The sequence below is a fragment of the Bos javanicus genome, chromosome 2 (genome assembly GCF_032452875.1).
Source record: "Bos javanicus breed banteng chromosome 2, ARS-OSU_banteng_1.0, whole genome shotgun sequence".
Classification (NCBI taxonomy): Eukaryota; Metazoa; Chordata; class Mammalia; order Artiodactyla; family Bovidae; genus Bos; species Bos javanicus.
In genome coordinates, this window is record NC_083869.1 from 107,073,180 (window position 1) to 107,090,754 (window position 17,575).

The following is a 17,575-nucleotide window of genomic DNA, read 5'->3' on the forward strand; positions in this document are numbered from 1 at the left end:
AATTCTTGACCTTCCTCGACGTGCCTCGATTTCCCTTCCTCTCAACCTCCGCAGAGCCCCGGGAGCCCGGCAGATGCTGAGTAAAAGCTAGCAGTGGAAGGGCCGAACCTCGGAGTAGGTGCGGCGGGGAAAGGGAAGAGATGGCCCCTTTTGCTCCGCGGCCACCTGCTGTGCAGACCAGGCCACCCGGCTCTACTAGGGCAAAAGCCAGCCAGAAACCACCTGGAGCGCCCTCCACTGGCCAAACCGCAGAACTCTCGCCCAGCTGCCTAGTGGAGAGGAGAGACTCAACCTCCCAGCTCCAACGAGTCAGTGCGGTCCACGTTGGCCGCTTCCACCGTCTGTGCCTCTCAGACTGCGCGCGAGTTCTTGTCGTTTACGAGGAAATAAAGTGAAGGCAGATGTGTGTGTGTGTCGGGGGGGGGGAGCTAGATGCTTTACTGGGGGGTGATGGAGAAAAGGCAGGGAGGAATCTACAGATGCAAGTCGGAGGAGGTGGGCGCTTGCGTCTGCAAACAGTCGGTGCGGGGCGGTTCAAACGAGCCGGGCATCTCCACTTGCTGCGGCCCCGGGGCCGCTGCTGGCAGCGACTCGGGACTCAGAATCCTGGAATACAGAAAGCCCCAGGTAGGGGAAGTGGAAGAGAAGTTTCCCGGCGCCCCTGCCCTCCCGTGCTACCCCTCGCGCCCTCCGGCGGCCGCTGGCCCCGGCGCCCCCACCTGGGAACGCTGAGCGGCGGCAGGGCGATGATGCGTGGTCGCGAGGTGAGCACCACCTCCCCGCGGCTCGCCTCCACCAGGATGTTCTGGATCATGTTCTCCAGCAGCGCCTCCTGCAGGATAGCGAAAGCCGGGAGCCTGCGCGGCGGGAAGCCGGAGCGCCGGGGTCAGCGCCGCCACCGACTTGCGCTGGGCTTCTCCACTGGCCTCCTCTGTGCTGTACCGTTTGCCCCGAGCTTTAGGTGGATTCTCACTTAACTCCCCGCCCTCCCAACACTACGAAACATTCTTGTTCCAATTTTACAGACGTTCAAACCATGACTCAAAGAGACCAAGGTGCTAAATGTCATGCTGTTGGTACCGGAGAGGGATTCGAACTCGGACAATCCGGGTTCCCATCCCAGGACCAGGGTTGGGGAAAGGTACTGAGCGATGAGACCGCACAGAAGGAGCTCCTAGGGAATCCCACCGTGGACAGAAAGCCACAGAGCAACCCTGGGAAACGGCAGTGCAATAAGAGGTGGTACTTTGCTCCTGGCTCTAGAAAATCACTTAAGTGGCTTTGACGACTATAATCATCCTGCTGGAAGTGGTGTGATGGTAAATGTTAATAGTCTGCTCTTGGAGAAGAAAAATTAAAGCTCAGATCGCCATTCTGTACATAGCGCCCCCTGAGGCCTTAAGCTTCCAGCAGCGCTGTCAATGAACCCGGAGTTGGAAAGAGAAGCTGACACAGGTAGCGGCCCACACCGCTGCCTCCTATGACCCTTCTGCACTCAGCCCCCTCTCCAAACCTTCACCTGGGCCTGGCTGCTCACCGGCTGATGGCCTCCTTCTCATCCTGCTCTTGCCTCTCCTTCAGTAAGGCCTTCATCTGCTGCTGCCACTGCCATTTCAGGGACTCCTGGGATGTGGGCTGCAGCATGGGCTTCACCTCTGTCCAGGGCAACTTCTCCCCCTTGTCTTCCCCCTCCTGCTCTCGCAGCTCTTCCTCACCCATCTCCTCCTCCTCTTCCGTCTCCTCCTCCTCCTCTTCCTCCTCCTCCAGCTCCTCCTCTTCTTCCTCCTCCTTCTCCTCCTCTTCTTCCTGCTCCTTACTCCCCAGCCTCCGTTTGTCCTCCTCCTCCTCCTCCTCCTTCTCTTTGCTGAACTCCGAGCTCTTGGAGGACTGAGACGGGACTGGCACCTCGTGCAGGCTGCTGTTGTGGGCCACGAACCTGGCCGACTGCTCATTCCAGAACTGGCAGAAGTAAGGCATTTGTTCCACCAGGTTTTGTCCCACAGCCTCATGGAAGAGCTTGTCTTCCAGCAGGCCCCTGGGTGGGCAGAGGAGGAGGAGGAGGTCTTCACTGAGAGGCCTTGCAGCCCCCTGCGGGGGACTCTGGTTTCAGGGTTCCCCGAGGGGTGGTTCTTGACTACTGTGGCCACAAACAGGTGCTGGTGGGGGGCTGATCAGTTGCTCTTCCTGATGTTCCTTCTTTAGAAAAAGGCACCTCTGGTCCCCCTCCCCCTCGGATTCTTAAAGGTGATCATTATATGATAGTGGAAGAGCCAGGAGGTCAGAGGTACCCAGATGAGGGTGGGAGCCCTGGAAAACAGTGGCCCCGCTCCAGATCCCATCTACCAGCCGCAACAAGGCAGAACTTGGGACCCAGCCCTGAGGATCCCTCCAGCCAGGTCACCCTCCAGAAGGGCCTGGAGCAACCCGTGGAAGGATCTTGTGAAGAAGTTCTATCTTTGGGGAAAAGAAGGGCTGCGACTTGCGGGGCTTTGGGTGGACCCAGAGTTGACCGAACTCACGAGGGAGACAGAGGGGTGAGGGTTTTGGGGAGGCTGCTCACCTGATGATGGCGGAGAGGCAATCAATCAGAAGCTGCTTCTCCTGCTTGGAGACAGAGGCCCACTTGTCAGGGGATTCTTCCTCACCAGCCTCCGACGCCACCTTGGGGCACCTCTTTGGCAGCTCCCTGGGGGGCAGGCCATAGCATTCTGAGTGGCCTGGGCAAGCCCCCATGCTGGGGTCAGGGGCATGAGCAGTGATGGTGGCTGCCCGGTCATGAGGACATAGGTGAGCTTGCAGCAGCCTCTAGTCTTAACCCAAACATAGTGCTGCTGCATTTTGGGAATCAAGTCCAACTCTCAGAGTCAGCACAGGACTTGGAGACGCTCCAAGGTGGAAAGAGAAGGGAGGAGGGGAGGCAGGGAGGCCTAGGTGGGTTCCCCAGGGGGGCTCTGGCTCTCTGCCCCTCCTTGTAAGGGCCTGACAGTAGTGGGGGCATCTCGGAGCCAGCAGGGCCCCAGTAGTCCCGCTGATGGCTACACATGCTCCAGGCCCTCAGCAAGGGTTAGGTCTGGGTAGCCCCTTTTCTGGAGTGTGTGGGGGAGGGGCGGTGCAGACAGCAGAGAAAGGAGACCCCTCCCTCCCTCCCTGAGAGTTCACCAGTGCAAGAAGTGGCGGGGAAAGTCAGAGAAGTAGTTGGCCAGGAAGTAGTCGGTGGCATGGGCACGGGCAGTGAGGCCTAGGCAGAGCATGCCTGGCGACGGCGGCTGGGGGCATGGCCAGAATGTCTCCTCCTTTGCCATTCTGAGGTTCCAGCTGGTCGGCCGGTTGAGATCCTGCTGGTTCTTGATGGGAGGCAGCGTCTTTGGAAAAGGGGAGGCACGGACGACAGGGGCTGGGGACTGCACTCCCATCACTGATGGGTGCTTAGTCCTCCAACCAGGCCTTTGGCGACACCTCTGGCATTTCATCCCCACCCATCAGTACTTTCATCCCTCCCTTCCAGGAGGCTGGACTGGGGGGTGGAGGTATCTCTGGGGACCAAGAAAGGATCCTTTCAAGACATCCCAAGGAGATGGGCCTGGGCTTACGTCCTCACCTTGTACTTTCTCGCAGGCTCACAAGCTGTACAATATGCCCTTTTCTGTGGAAGCAAAGAGACCCTTGCTTAGGATGCAAGAGGCCTAGAGGGATTCCCCTCGTCCTGCCCTTCCTGCTGACCCACAGAGGGCCTGAAGTCAGCGCCACCACCTGCTGCCCTCTTGGTCCTGCACAACTCCCAGCCACACCCTCTTCCAGAACATTCCAGGGAAGTGCTGCCTACAGACAAGGAAAATCTGGCTACCTAGCTAAAGGGAAGGAAAGGAGATGCCACCAAACAGTGCAGGCTGCTCCAACAGCACTTGTCCCTGGTGCCCAGGAACGCTGTGGTTTAGTGGGATGAGGAAACAGCCTCCCATATTAAGCCTTAATTCTCCTATGGGAGAAATCCCTTCTCCCAAAGCCCTCAAAACATGATTTGCCTTCAGAGCTGGGCCAGAGCCTCAGAGGGGAGCAGTGCTTCCCTGGGGGTTCAGTGTAGAGGACACAGGGGTGATCAAGGTGCAAGAGTGCCACCATAGGGAGGAGGAAGCAAGGCGGACACGTTGACTCATTTATTACCAGCCCCCCTGCATAAATACTAACATTAGCCCATATTGAGTGGAGGCTTTCTGGGTACCAGGCACTGTTGTAGGTAATCTACAAGCATCAACTCATTTAATCCTCCCACCAATGCCACAAAGTGGATCATTTATGTTTTAAAAGTTTTAAAACTTCTCTTTTTAACCTTTTTTGTTTGTTTGTTTTTGGCCACCCTGCGCAGCTTGTGGGATCTCACTTTCCCAACCAGAGACTGAACCTGGGCCATGGCAGTGAAAGCCCAGAATCCTAACCATGAGTCCACCAGGGAATTCCCTTTCTAAAACTTCTTAATATGGAAAATTTCAAAGGTATACACAAGTGGACTTTCCTGGTGGTCCAGTGGCTAAGACTTCATGCTCTCAATGTAGAGGGCCCGGGTTCAATACCTGGTCAGGGAACTAAACCCCAAATGCCACAACTAAATATCCCATGTGCCACAATGGAGATCAAAGATCTCATGTGCTAGCACTAAGACCAGGTGCAGCCCAATAAATAAATAAAAATACGTATTATTAAAAAGTATACAGAAGTGCTGAGAATGCTACAAAGAGTTCTCCATTACCTCCAACCCAGCTTCAACAATTAGCAGTTTATGGCAATCTTCTCATCTAGACTACCTTGAAGCCAATCTCAGATGTCATATGACTCCCATTATATAGTTGAGGGAACTAAAGAGGTTAAATAACTTGGCTAAGATGCGTCGAAGCTGGAAAACTAAGCCAGACACTTGTTTCCAGAGCCTCCACCTGAAAACACTACGCCACCTTCCCTTCCACCAGAAGGTGAGCTCTGCCTGTTTCCTCCTGGATCCCCAGTGGCCACCCAGTAGCTACTCATTAAATACAGGCTACATGAGGCAGGGAGTGGTCAGCCAGCTTTCTGTATCCACAGTTTCTTGGGAGGGGCTATGCTTAGTCTAATAAAAGAAATCTCATCTCTTACGTCAGGCTGGTCAGCTTTTAGGACCACCTCGGATCACCACCTCTGTCCCCTATGGCAAGGCTAATCAGAAGGCTCTGTGGTGTTCAGAGCCCACTCTGCCCTCCTCACCTTCACTTTCCTATCTGTGATGGTGAACTCTACTTCCTGCCGCAGCTTCTCGTCTTTCCACTCCTGCAGTTCCTTACGATACTGCCTCAGGGGTTCCTGCTGGTATACCTGTGGCTCAGGAAAAGGAGAGAGAAGACAAGGTCTGGAGGGCCTTGGCTTGGGCCTGTGCTGTGGTTGGCCCTTGGAAGAGGGGCCTTGGGGGAAATCTGGGGATCTCACAAACCACTGCACCCCCTCAAGATGGGAGCTGTGTGCCATCCCAGCTTCTCTCTGAGGGTGGTCCTACCTTGCATACCAGGTCCATGCTATAGAAGCTGGCGTGCACTGAGGCCTTCAGGGTCACCATGAATGGGACTGTCTCCTCGGGAGCCACCTTTCCTTTCATAGGACTCACAGACACCTGTTTATATTTGGGGAAGGAGTCTCTCTGGAGCTTCACAAGGATGGGATGGGACAAGATGGGATAGCACAGGATGGGATGGGGTGGGATGAAGTGGGATGGGATGGGGTGGAGTGGGGTGTGAGGGCATGGAGTGGGGATGGGATGGAGTAGGATGGAGTGGAATGAGATGGACTGGGATGGGATGGGATGGAGTGGAATGGGATGGAGTAGAGTGGGATGCGATGGGATGGAGTAGGGTTGAATGGGATGGAGTAGAAAGGACTGTGGATGGGATGGAGTGGAGTGAGATGGGATGGGATGGAGTGAGATGGAGTGGAATGGGGTGGGATGGGATGGAGTAGTGTGGGATGGGATGGAGTGGAATGGGATGGGGTGGAATGGGATAAATCTAGAGGCCCTCTGAAGGTTCTGGTTTCCTGCAAACACAGGGAACTCTCACCTCCCCAAAGTCTAGAGGCTTCAGCTGCCAGGCAAAGACAATTGTCTCGTTCTTGGAGATGTTGTTAAGGAACAGCAGGCGGCTGCACTTGCTCTGCACAGGAATGTTTCCCAGGGAGATATGTGACTGGGACAGGAAGACATTCTGTTGGTGGAGACAACACAACAGCAACTTTGGGAGGTGAAGAAATACTAAGCCTAGCCACCAGTACCGGAGAAGGCAATGGCACCCGACTCCAGCACTCCTGCCTGGAGAATCCCAGGGACGGGGGAGTCTCTGGGGTTGAACAGAGTCGGACACGACTGAAGCAACTTAGCGGCAGCCACCAGTACCAGTCACAGTGCTTTCAATGGGCCAGGTACCACTGTCGGCAACTGACAGGCATTTAATTCTCAGGGGCCCAAGGATACAGGCACCACTATTGTCCCCACTTTACAGATGTTCAGAGAGTATAAATAATTTCCCAAAGATCTCTAGGATAAACCCAGACAGTGTCACTCTAAAGCCTATGGTTTTGACCATTAAAAACAGGCTTGAAAGGACTCAGAAATCAGAATTTGCTTAGAAAAAGCAGGAGCAAGGCCAATATAATTTGAGTCTCTGAAGGGTAGCTGTGGACTACTAGGCGGTCAGCTGTTGGCATCTTCACCGGGCACAGAGCAGAAATTGTGTGGTAGGGCTGTCTGCAAAGAGCGAGGCCATGGAAGGGGCATTTTCTTGGTCTAGACCCTGAGTGCCTCCAGAGATGAGACTCTGTCTGGCACTTTTCTGTATCCCCAAAACTGTGTCCTCCATGGTACTCACCCTTCAGTAAGAGTCCAAATAGGGGGGAAGGGGAAGAGTAGACAGGCAGATGTATTGGTGGATAGTGACTGGAGGAGTGCATGGATGGTTGGATGGATGGATAGGTGGATACGGGGATGAGTAAATGGGCATGTGGGTCAGTGGGGAAACACATGGATGGTGGATGGATGAATGTGGCAGGCCTCGAAACAGTGAGAAGTGTGTGAACTAAAGGTAGTGTTACTGACCCTAGGTATCTTTCAGCAAAATCCATCTAGTTCCAAGGGAGAGGCTGTTCTGTATGAAGATAATATCTCAGCCCTAGAATAGGCTTCTTTCTACCCCTCCCAGTGCCCCCCAAATGCCCCGAGGTGAGGGTGGATGGGGGCCCCACAGCAGGTGGAGCGCCTTGAGCAGGAACACCTGTGAGCACTAGGTGGCAGGGTGAGCCTCTCATGGACCGGTGCCACACCCTAAATATGGAGGAGGGTTGGTTCCAGACTTCACCTCCGTATCCCTTTCCTTTTTCAACTCTGTCATTTCCTTTTCAGCCTCCTCGTCCGCTGCGCTAGCCTCCCAGGCCCTCAAGCTCCCCCTAGGCCTCAGGCCTTCCCAGCTCCCTTTGCCTTACCTGTCCAGGTACCATCAGCCTTGAGTGGATGGCGTTGTTGTCCCACAAGGAGAGGTTGTGGAATGGGGCCGCGTCCCCCAGGACGTGGGGGTCATAGCCCACTCCCTGGAAGCGGATGACGGCTGAGTTCCATCCCAGGATGTGTATGGGCACATCCACCTGGGAGGTTAGGAAGGGGGGTGCAGGCCCTGGTTAGAGCAAGGCCTGCTGGGAGGGGGCCACCTCCAAACCCCCGCCCTGTGTGAGCTGGGGCTTCTGCTCACCGTGTAGGTCTTAGCCTCAATAGGCGAGAAGATCCAGAAGACCCGGGCAGTTGTGCCTGGCTGGATCTCCCCTTTGGGGTTGAGGCAGCAGAAGATGGGGTGATCAAAATTTTTTTCCTGAACCTGCGACAGGATGTTGGTCTGGATCTCATATGTTACGGGCACCGAGCCACCATTATACAACTCATAAATCTGCAGGGGGAGGAATTGAGGAATCTTCACACCTGCTCAAGGCCACCACGCAGGGAGCCTGGGATTCTGTGTTCACTGTGGGAGGGTGGGTTGATACCCATGATGTCACCCTTACAGTCCCAGAGTTCCCCTAAAAAACTTCTGATTTCTCTTCTGGCTGGATCACCCAAGAAGTATACAACTGTATTTTCAGCCTGTAACATTTTAGTATAATATGTAATCTTTATATTATTTGCTCTCAATGTACCTAAGTCAAGTGTGCTGGTGCTAAGTCACTTCAGTCGTGTCCGACTCTGTGCGACCCCATAGACAGCAGCCCACCAGGCTCCCCTGTCCCTGGGATTCTCCAGGCAAGAACACTGGAGTGGGTTGCCATTTCCTTCTCCAACGCATGAAAGTGAAAAGTGAAAGTGAAGTCGCTCAGTTGCGTCCGACCCTCAGCGTAAGGGGACACTAATGCCTGTGTCCATACTGCTGGAATTTAGGGAAACGTCCATGCACTCACCATCTGGACCCTTCATGGTTTTCTAGGCGCTCATTCTAATTACCTGGGAGGCTGCCACTTTCCACCTCTGCCATTAGAGGCAGTTGTGCTTAAAGGCAGAAAAGGGAGCAGAAGGAAGGTATGAGGTCCCCCAAGACTAACCCTGAAGTTGGGGAGTCACAGAATGTCCTGCCTGAAACCAGAGGTCTTCTGGTCCAAGACTCCATGTTAGAGATGAGAGAAAGACAGTGAGAATAAAGAGTTTATCTGGATTAGGTTCAACCCCCTCATCTTTCTCAGCACCCACTTCTGAATGTGCTTTTTTTTCCTGTATGGACTGCTGTCTGAGATTCAGACCTGGTATCTTCTATTTGATGACTCCTCCTTGTTGTTTCATAGGCATCTTACATTTGGCCAAGACCAAACTCTTTACAACCTATTCCTCCCCCTAGTGTATCTCACTTCAGCAAATGGCACCTACATATTCCCAGGAGTTCAAAGTAGGAATCCAATACATTTTCCTCCATCCCCTTCTCTTACTTTCCAGATCTAATCCTCAGCAAGTCCCAGTGATTCTGTCTTCAAAATGTAGATTAAATCTGTTCATTCACTCTGTTTTTGCTGCCTTCTTACAGGTTCCGGCCACCATCTGTTATCATCTTATGAATGAAAGGAGATGCTTGACTGCAGTTGTGGCTTGGTTGGAGGTACAAGTTGGTCTTCTCCTTTGTCCATTTTCCACTGTGTTCAGTGTCACAGCGGAGTGGTCTGGTCTCTCTGGAAAGCTCTCCAGGAAGCATATGAGTCTTTGCTTGTCTTTTTAAGGGTCTGGGCTTCTGGGTGAGGCTTCTGGGAAGCCAGTGGGTAGAGGGGTTGTATAAGGAAGTGAGCAGAGCCTGGGACCATGAGAACCTCTATCGGGTCTAGGAAGCCCTTTTAATTTGCTCCAGGCTGAGTGGCTGGAGGCCCCTGCCCAGAAACACAAGGGATTCTAAATGATTAGAAATTTCAGAACTGTGAAATGTTTGGAAAAATTCTGTATCTCCCTCTGGGAGATTTCCAGCGTACATTTTCAGAACGAAGGACCCTGGTTCCCTCCAATTAATAAAGACAATTCTGTAGCTTCATGAGGATTCACTTTCTAGCATTTCAGCCTCCGGAAAGATGCCGTTTTTGGAGCAGTGATTTTTAAGACGTGACCGTCAATAAGCAGGTGTACTGAAACCAGTTTATCAGGTCATGTCCAGCATTTAAAAAGTAGAACAGAATAAAAAAGGAAACATCAGAGCACTCAGCATGTAGTGGTGTACGTACTGATTTGTAATACTTTTGTTTCAGTTAGATGTGTATGTATGAACTGCGTTTTCCAAAATATACCATGGTGCATGGTCAAGTTTGAAAAGCCCTGTGTTAGAGGAAGGAACCCCCTGCTTTTGCACGGGAATGGGGCCTGGCAAAGGGCTTAGCACCAGTGCCTAGAAGCTGAAGCCTCTTGCCTTGGGTCTCTCCCAGTTGCCCAATCTTGAGGTTCAACCCCACCTCTTTGAGTGAGGACAGGGGCCTTGTCATCCTGTCATGGGCTGATGCAGACACACAGAGAACAACACTTAAGCATCCTGGTGACCAGGACAACGCAGACCACTGACCTGCCTTGGGGGCAATGTGTCGCCAATGGGGACAGGGATGAACTGATGGCTGGTGGAGGTGAAGTGCACATACTTCTGCTCCAGCTTCACCGTCACACCTATGAAATTGAGCTGGAAATAGAAAGCCCATGAGTAGCATCCTTCCCTGGGAGGAACTGAAGTACCCAGTGGAGAGATGTGGACCCCAGTTCCCTGGGGAACGGCACTCCCTGTGCCGCTCTCTAGGCTTTCCAGGACAGGACAAGGGCAGGACCTCACCAGGATCTCCCGGCCATGGGACACCTTGAAGAGCACCGGGAGGCGATCAGTGCCGATGAACAGATGGCTGGAAGGGAGGAGACAGTCCAGGATGACTTACTGAACCTTGGTGTGGGTAGAAGAATGAAGGGTCATGGCACGCTTGTGGCTTTGGGCTGGCTATGCGGAAGTCCCTGAGCTGGGATGAGGCAAGAGGAAAATTAAACCTCCCCTGCAGGTGGAAAGGCAACACCTTCTCAGGGTGGTGGCCACTCAGGGTACCCTGGAGTCACACAGTGTAAGGTCAGGCTCCTCCAGGAGTTGGGGGAATGGAGGTCTTCAGGACCGGAAGAGCGGGGTGAGTGGTGGGGGCAGCACCTGTATTTGAGCTCCACTATCTGCTCTTGCCCGGGACTCAGGCTCCCAGCCTTGGGACTGATGGAGAAGATGCAATTGTCCTGTGCGCGCATCTGGTGCAGCTCGGTGCAGTCAAACTCTGCCTTCTCTGCCCAGAGCTCCACGTCAATCTGCTGGTCACTCGGGAAGAGGAAGGCCCTGGGGGAGGGGTGCAAAACAGAAGGGGTGGAGGAGCCTCTCGGTCAGACAGAGGCAGGAGCTCTGAGCCCCAGCTGGGACGCATGGAGGCCTCCTCTATTCCCTCCCTCTCTTCTCCCCCATTAGGCAAGCTGTCCCATGCAAGGCTGAGCAAACACTGAGGTTGTGGATTCTCATTTCATAATGGTCCACAAACCTAGGAACAGAAGCAGTGACTAAATGGAGAATGGAAATTGGGGCTCCCATTGGGGTACCAGGGGTCAAGGGGCTGCTTGTATATGTGGCCACTTCGAGCTTGGCAGTGACCCTGGAGGGGTCTGTGTGACAAAGCTCTTAGGAAGGGCCATTTGAGGCACCTAGAAATGTCAGCAGCACCAACCAGGGGGCCCCAGGAAGACTGGCACTTTTGAGTCCAAAGCAAGGCTGGGCATAGAATCAGTGCCTCTGTGATGCTAGCTGCTCCAGTAAAGCAGATATTGCATTCTAAAGGGTGCCCAAATAAGTGACAAAGGGGTTCCAAGATCACAATCTGAAAAGAAGGCTCCATCCACTCTCAGAGGGATGAACTGGCCTCAAACTGGGCAGAGTATATGAACAGGGAATAGCCAGAAGTAGGGGGAAATGGGCATCACACCTGAAAAGACTCAAGAAGAGTCTCAGGAAAATGCAAATCAAAATTCTGTCAAATAAATCTTAAGTATTTTCACATCTGAATCGTGAAAAATGGTTACATTCAATGCTGGTAAATTTAGGAAGGACAGACATCCTCGAATACAAGGGAGAAGGAATTGCTCCCACCTTTTGTTGCAGGAATTTTGATAGCATCTTTTAGAATAGAAAGTGCATAGAGTAGAAAATGCCCTTTGACTGAGAAATTCTATTTGGGGGAATTAACTTGCAGGGATAAAAATGTAAGCACGCACGTACACACACACACACAAGGATGTTTATTACCACTTTGTTAGTGATGGCAAAAACAACATTAAAAAGCACTGGGAACAACTGGTGTCATCTGAAAGGAGTGGTTTAAAAATGTAAAGGCTTCCTTGACAGTCCAGTGGTTAAGACTCCACACGTCCAGTCCAAGGGACACAGGTTCAATCCTGGGTCGAGGAGCTAAGAGCCCACATGCCATGTGGCATGCTCAAACAATTTAAAAATTAACAAAACAAAATAGACATAAGGTCCATTCATATTACAGGATATTATGCAACTATTAAAATGAATGAGTTACACCTCTATATACTGATCTTTATTGATCTAAAAATGAATGTTAAAAAAAAATGAATGTTACTGACATAAGGCTGAGTGACAATGTTATTGTTATAATGCTGAACATAGAGTAATACATGTAACATCATGCCGTTATCGTAATAAAAAATGAAAGAGCAACTGTGTCCATGTGCCCCTGCCTTGTACCAGTGCTGAGAGTGGAAGCACATGCCAAGCCCACCGGGGCCGACTGGAGAGGGAGCCGGTGGGGTGGGGGTGGGGGTTCTTACTTTTCTTCCATCACCCTTGTGTCGTTGGACGTGTTACCGGACTTGGTACTTGCTTCTGTCGTTTTATCTGCAGGATATTGATCTGCAGTAAAACTGGCGACCTTGCTACTTCAGGTTTGCTCAGAGTTTCCCTCTCGGCTCTCACCCCAACTCCGCCCAAATAATCCCTGCCCGTCCTCTGGTGTGGGCCCCCAACTTGGGACTGTGGAAACCTGCCAGCCTGTCCCCCTGCCTCGAACCGCTAATCCTCCTCAGAAGGAGAAGAATTACACGCCCACCAGAGGACTCCAAGGCCCTGTCCACATCCTTATCAGCATTACAGCCACGCTGTGCTTTTTGCTTTTACCCATGTCTGCACCAGGCCCCCGTCTAGAAGGCTCTCTGAAGGCTCTCTGCCTCTGCTCCCTGGCCTACAGGTCTAGCTTTCTCCAGGAAGCATTTCTGAGGTGCGCACACCCTCCCACCATTTCTAAATCCGAGGGAAGTAGCTCTTGACGCTGCACAAGGGTCTTTCGCAGCATGTCACTCACCATGCACCACAAGGCCGGTCTGCCCACCAGGAGGGCAGGGCCTAGGCTCGTCAGCTTTTCTATTCTGAGCTCCGGGCCTGAGGCCTGCACCAGGGAAGCCCCAGTCCACGTTTGGCCAATGGCTTAATGAATGAATTAGGGAACAGACGACATTAATTTGTGCCCCTGACACCTGTGACAGATCACCCTTTAAACGCACGGCCCAACGTCTCCCTGGGCCAAGCGCAAAGGCAGCAGAGGAGGCTTGGTGGGGGCATGGCAGCAGCATGGCTCCCAGCTCCCCCTCAATGCTCCCCCCAAACCCACTTGGGGTTCTCTGTCCTGGCTGCTGCTGCCTCCAGGCCAAGTCCACACTCCCCGTTTTTTACTGATCTTGGCAGGAATAAAACCTTCAGTCTGTTCCTTATGAGTTTAGCAGGACTCGGCTAGAACTTTCAAAAATAGCCCTCTAAGAAACTGAAAGGAAACACAACAACGCAAAAAGCCAAAGAGAGTCAAGTGTTCTTAGGAAGGTTCCCTGCGTTTGGAATCTAGGAAGAAGCACGGACTGCCTTCCTGAACCTCAGACGATCCCCTGATGGACGGGCCTGGCTCAGTGGGCACTCTGCCTGGCTTTCCTCCTGCCCTATTTCCAGCCACCTGGACCCTCTCCACTGAGAGTGAGAGCTGGCGTGCTCCTGCACAAACAGTCCACCAAAATACACTGCTCCACACCAGGACACCAGCCAAGGCCGCTTCTCCTGCCCCTACTCCTGAGCCCTGCAGGGCCTTGGCTCCTGGCCACTCAGACAGCTCAGTGGATGGCTGACGCAGCGCTCCAGGCAGGCCCCGGGCCTTCCCCACCAGGCCACAGCCTGCCAAGCTTCCCAGTCACTCAGGGCCAGGAGCCCTTAGTTACTCACAGTCTCGACCCTTCTCAGACAGAAGCTGCTTAATGAACCGGCTCCCCCTCCTCCACCACAGGGAGGGACAGGACAACCCAGAGAGTAAGGGGAGGCCGCTGCACCGGGGCCAGTACAGCCTCCCCCCAGTCTCACCCACATGCACCCCAAGGCTCTTGAGATCACAGATGCATATGTCCACTCTCATCTACCCACTGCCACGCCCAGGCTGGGCCCCTGGCTCTCTTCCCACCCCTCCCAAGCCTGACCCGGACGGGGACACTTCTTTCTCACCTCCGTCTAGCCAAGCAAAGTTGGAAGTCATCAAAAGGAAGTTTACTGGGAAATGAAGGCGCGTGGCAGAGGCAGGAGGAAAGAAAGAAACGGCGCTGGCACGGAGACAGGATGCTAACTGGGCACCAGTTCGGGGCCCCCATGGGAGTTAAGCCAAGCACAGGAGGGGCCCAGCGTGGCAGACTCCGGTCTCCAGGCCTGGGCCCCATGTGACCGGGAAGCACAGCTGTTCTGTCCAGCCCTGACTCTTCCTGCAGCCCCACGTGGCTTTGCTCAGCTCAGCCATCTCCCTGACACGCTATGGCAGCAGAGCCTGCCAGAGACCCTCAACTCGCCCCATGCAGGCCTGGCCCCCACTGGCCTGGGGCTCTGTCAGGGCTGCCCGAGCATTTATCTAGCTCAGAGATCAGGGTACCCTGTAGCTTCTTGCTGACTAACCTGTGTAGGTGGGGGTTCTGGACCTGGACAGATCTGGGTGGGAACTGGCTCTGCCTCTAACGGCTGAGAGCTCTTGGCTGAGTCCTTAGCCTCCCATCTGTGAGACAGTCAGTGGAGGAGGATTTTTTCACAGGGTTGGTGTGAGACTCGGAGAAGAGGGTCCGAGTGGCCAGCTGTGGCGCATGAGCGGTGGCTACTTCTCACTCGCTAAGCTATGACGATGCCCCTGCCAGTCTCAGCAGTAAAGAATCTGCCTGCCAATGCAGGAGATGGGGATTCCGTCCCTGGGTGGGGAAGATCGCCTGGAGAAGGAAATGGCAACTCACTCTAGTACAGTTGTCTGGGAAATCCCATGGACAGAGGAACCTGGCAGGCTACAGGCCATGGGATTGCAAAGGAGTCGGACACGACTTAGTGACTAAACAACTGCCAGTCTCCATCAGGGTGAGTCTACCACTTCTGAGCCTATGGACGCGACTCAGCCAGATCTGATGTCCTGTTGGGCGACCCTAGTCCCACCCTGGCGTCTACATCCAATCGATGCGCGGGGTCGGGGGCACACTTCATGGACACCAGGCGGCCAGGGCTACAACCAACAAGAGAACACCTCCAGCCCCTGTCCCCCAGCACCCCACTCCGTACCAGTCCAGGGGCACCATGCCGCTGTTCTTCAGGGCCAGGAGCACCACGGAGGGCGGGGCATCTATCGGTGCCGCCCCAAAATTGAAACTGAGCTTCAGAGCGGTGAAGACAGGGGGGATCTGGCTGGTGCTGTGTGGAGCAGAGAAATGGTCTGGGACAGGGTTGAGGACAGGCTGGAATCCTTCCAGGGGTGGCTGGCTTGGCACCCGTCTCCCCACAGTGGGGAACTGGAGAATGTGGGATTCAGGCACAGGGGTGGGTCAGCATTTGAGACCTCAAGTCAATCTCAGCCTTCTCCAGGCCCCACCAAGGATGGGCAGACATTGGTGGGGGGCAGATAGGGAGCCCCTTCTTGGACAGGGCCTGGTGCTGGGGGCATGAGTGGAACATTGCTCCAAGAACATTCCCAGACAGGCTCTGCCTGTCCCCCAGGCCCACCTCACCTGTGCCGGGTGGGCACCTTGTAGGTGAGTTCCCAGGATGTGGGGTCACGCTCCAAGTAGCTGTTGAGCAGGTCCAGGGAGAAGAGGTGCCACAGTTGCTTCCGGGTAATGCCCTCGGCGCTGCCCATGGAGCAGATATCCAGGATGGAGAGGAGGGGGTACACGGCCGTCAGGGACACGTGACACAGCTCCTGCTTCTCCCCAGCCTTGTTATCTGTGGGGGTATGGGAGAGAGGGGTGGGCTCACCTCCCAGCTCCCCTGGCGAGGGGAGTATACATTGTGGGTGCAGGGGTCCCAGGCAACCTGCCCCAGGACCCCAGTCAGGAGCAGACTCCAGGGACGCTTCCAGCAACAGCAAACCTTATCTGATACTTTCTACGTGAACCAAGCACTGTCCTAAGCGCTTGGCAAACACCACTGTATTTAATGTGCGTTATTCATTTTCAAACTTACTAATGGCTTTATTGAGATATAATCTATATACCATAAAATTAACCATTTAAAAACATTTTTAGGGGGGACTTCCCTGGCGGTCCAGTAGTTAAGGCTCTGTGCTTCAACTGCAGGGGGCAATGGTTCGATTCCTGGTCAGGGAAATAGGAACTTACATGCCATGCAGTGCAGCCAAAAAATTAAAAAGAATTTTTTGGTTGCCTCATGTGGCATGTGGGGTCTTAGTTCCCCGACCAGGGATCGAACTGGGTGCCCCCTGCAGTGGAAGTGCAAAGCTTTAACCACTGACCACCAGGGAAGTCCCCAAAATTCACCCTTTCAACACACACAATTCAGTGATTTTTTTTTTCCGTATATTCACAGAGTTGCACAATCGTCATCACTGATTTTAGAACATTTTCAGTCCTCCCAAAACAAACCCAGTACTAAGTAGCTGTCACTCTCCATTCACCCCTCTCCCCACCCCTGGCAACCACTCATCTACTTTCTGTCTCTAGATTTTCCTATTTTGGGTATTTCACATAAACAGAATCATACAATGTGTGGCTTTTGGTGACTACCACCTTTCACTTGGCATAATGTTTTCGAGGTTTGCCCATGTGGTAACATGTGTCTGTGCTTTATTATTTTTCGCCAGTGCACCATTATTATCCCCATTTTACTGATGTGGAAACTGAGGCATAGGGAAGTTAAACAATTTTGCTGAGGTTACATGGCTAATAAGTGCTGGGACCAGGATCCAATTCCAGGGAGCCCACACTCTCAGCCACTCACTCTCCTGTGCTCCCCTGACTGTACTGTCCTGGACTCCCACCAAGTGGCCCTGGGGCAGGCTGCTAACAACCTCGTTTTATAAGGGAGGAAGCTGAGACCCAAGGCAGCTGAGGAGTTACCTGAGATCCCTCAATAGGTAAACTCAGTGCCCAACTCTTCACACCGAGTCCCCCACAGCTCAGGCACGCACATGTGGACACCCACATAGACAGATGTGGTTGGTATGAGGCATGTACACTAGACACCCAAAAGCACATCCTAGCATGTTCTCATCCATCCTGCCAGCTCTGTCTGGACCCTCGGCATCCTCCCACCCCAAGTCCTGCACACACAGCCCTCCGCCTTTCCTCCCTGGCCCTGACATCCCTGCAGATGGCCCAGGTACCTCTGTGGGAGACGAGAGCATAACTGATGGTCCAGGAGTACTGGGACCGGTGTTTGGGACAGGCAGTCAGGCAGACGGCGTCCTGGGACCGGGGCGGCATGCTCCCCTCTGTGCGGTCCAGCTGCAGAGCTGCTCAGGGGTGGCCGTCAGGGGCGGCCGGGTGGGGTCAGGAGCAGAGGAGGCCCCCAGTGCAGCCTAGAGAGGCCCGGCCTTTCCTCTCACCCAGTCCCAGACACTCTCCTCTGGGCCAGCAGAGCTCTGGTTAGAGAGCAGGCTCTGAGCCAGGAAATGGGGAGCAGAGAGCTTCCTCCAGACCAAGACAGTGGGGACCAGTCTTGGGGTCACTGGCACCTGCTAAGCACTTTGC

The 17,575-nt window shown here is 53.7% G+C and overlaps 1 protein-coding gene across 8 annotated transcripts in view; it reads right to left on the minus strand.

The window, feature by feature from the left end:
* Positions 1-404: 404 nt before the first annotated feature.
* The window catches only part of CFAP65 (cilia and flagella associated protein 65), a 41,661-nt gene continuing 24,490 nt past the window's right edge, over positions 405-17,575 (minus strand). For 4 of the 8 annotated variants that reach the window (XM_061385309.1, XM_061385293.1, XM_061385321.1 and 1 more), the window contains 17 exons: positions 17,209-17,337; positions 15,596-15,809; positions 15,153-15,281; positions 10,689-10,865; positions 10,332-10,398; positions 10,074-10,184; positions 7,752-7,943; positions 7,489-7,647; positions 6,075-6,218; positions 5,519-5,632; positions 5,233-5,340; positions 3,599-3,643; positions 3,160-3,362; positions 2,561-2,686; positions 1,538-2,035; positions 720-857; positions 405-606 (listed from right to left, as the gene is read on the minus strand). In XM_061385309.1, coding sequence (XP_061241293.1) covers positions 474-606; positions 720-857; positions 1,538-2,035; positions 2,561-2,686; positions 3,160-3,362; positions 3,599-3,643; positions 5,233-5,340; positions 5,519-5,632; positions 6,075-6,218; positions 7,489-7,647; positions 7,752-7,943; positions 10,074-10,184; positions 10,332-10,398; positions 10,689-10,865; positions 15,153-15,281; positions 15,596-15,809; positions 17,209-17,337 — 2,687 coding nt within the window. In that variant the 3' untranslated portion in view covers positions 405-473. Of the gene's footprint in view, positions 607-719; positions 858-1,537; positions 2,036-2,560; positions 2,687-3,159; positions 3,363-3,598; positions 3,644-5,232; positions 5,341-5,518; positions 5,633-6,074; positions 6,219-7,488; positions 7,648-7,751; positions 7,944-10,073; positions 10,185-10,331; positions 10,399-10,688; positions 10,866-15,152; positions 15,282-15,595; positions 15,810-17,208; positions 17,338-17,575 lie in introns of those variants that run through there. The other 4 variants (XM_061385328.1, XM_061385336.1, XM_061385355.1 and 1 more) reach the window with 4 other exon arrangements.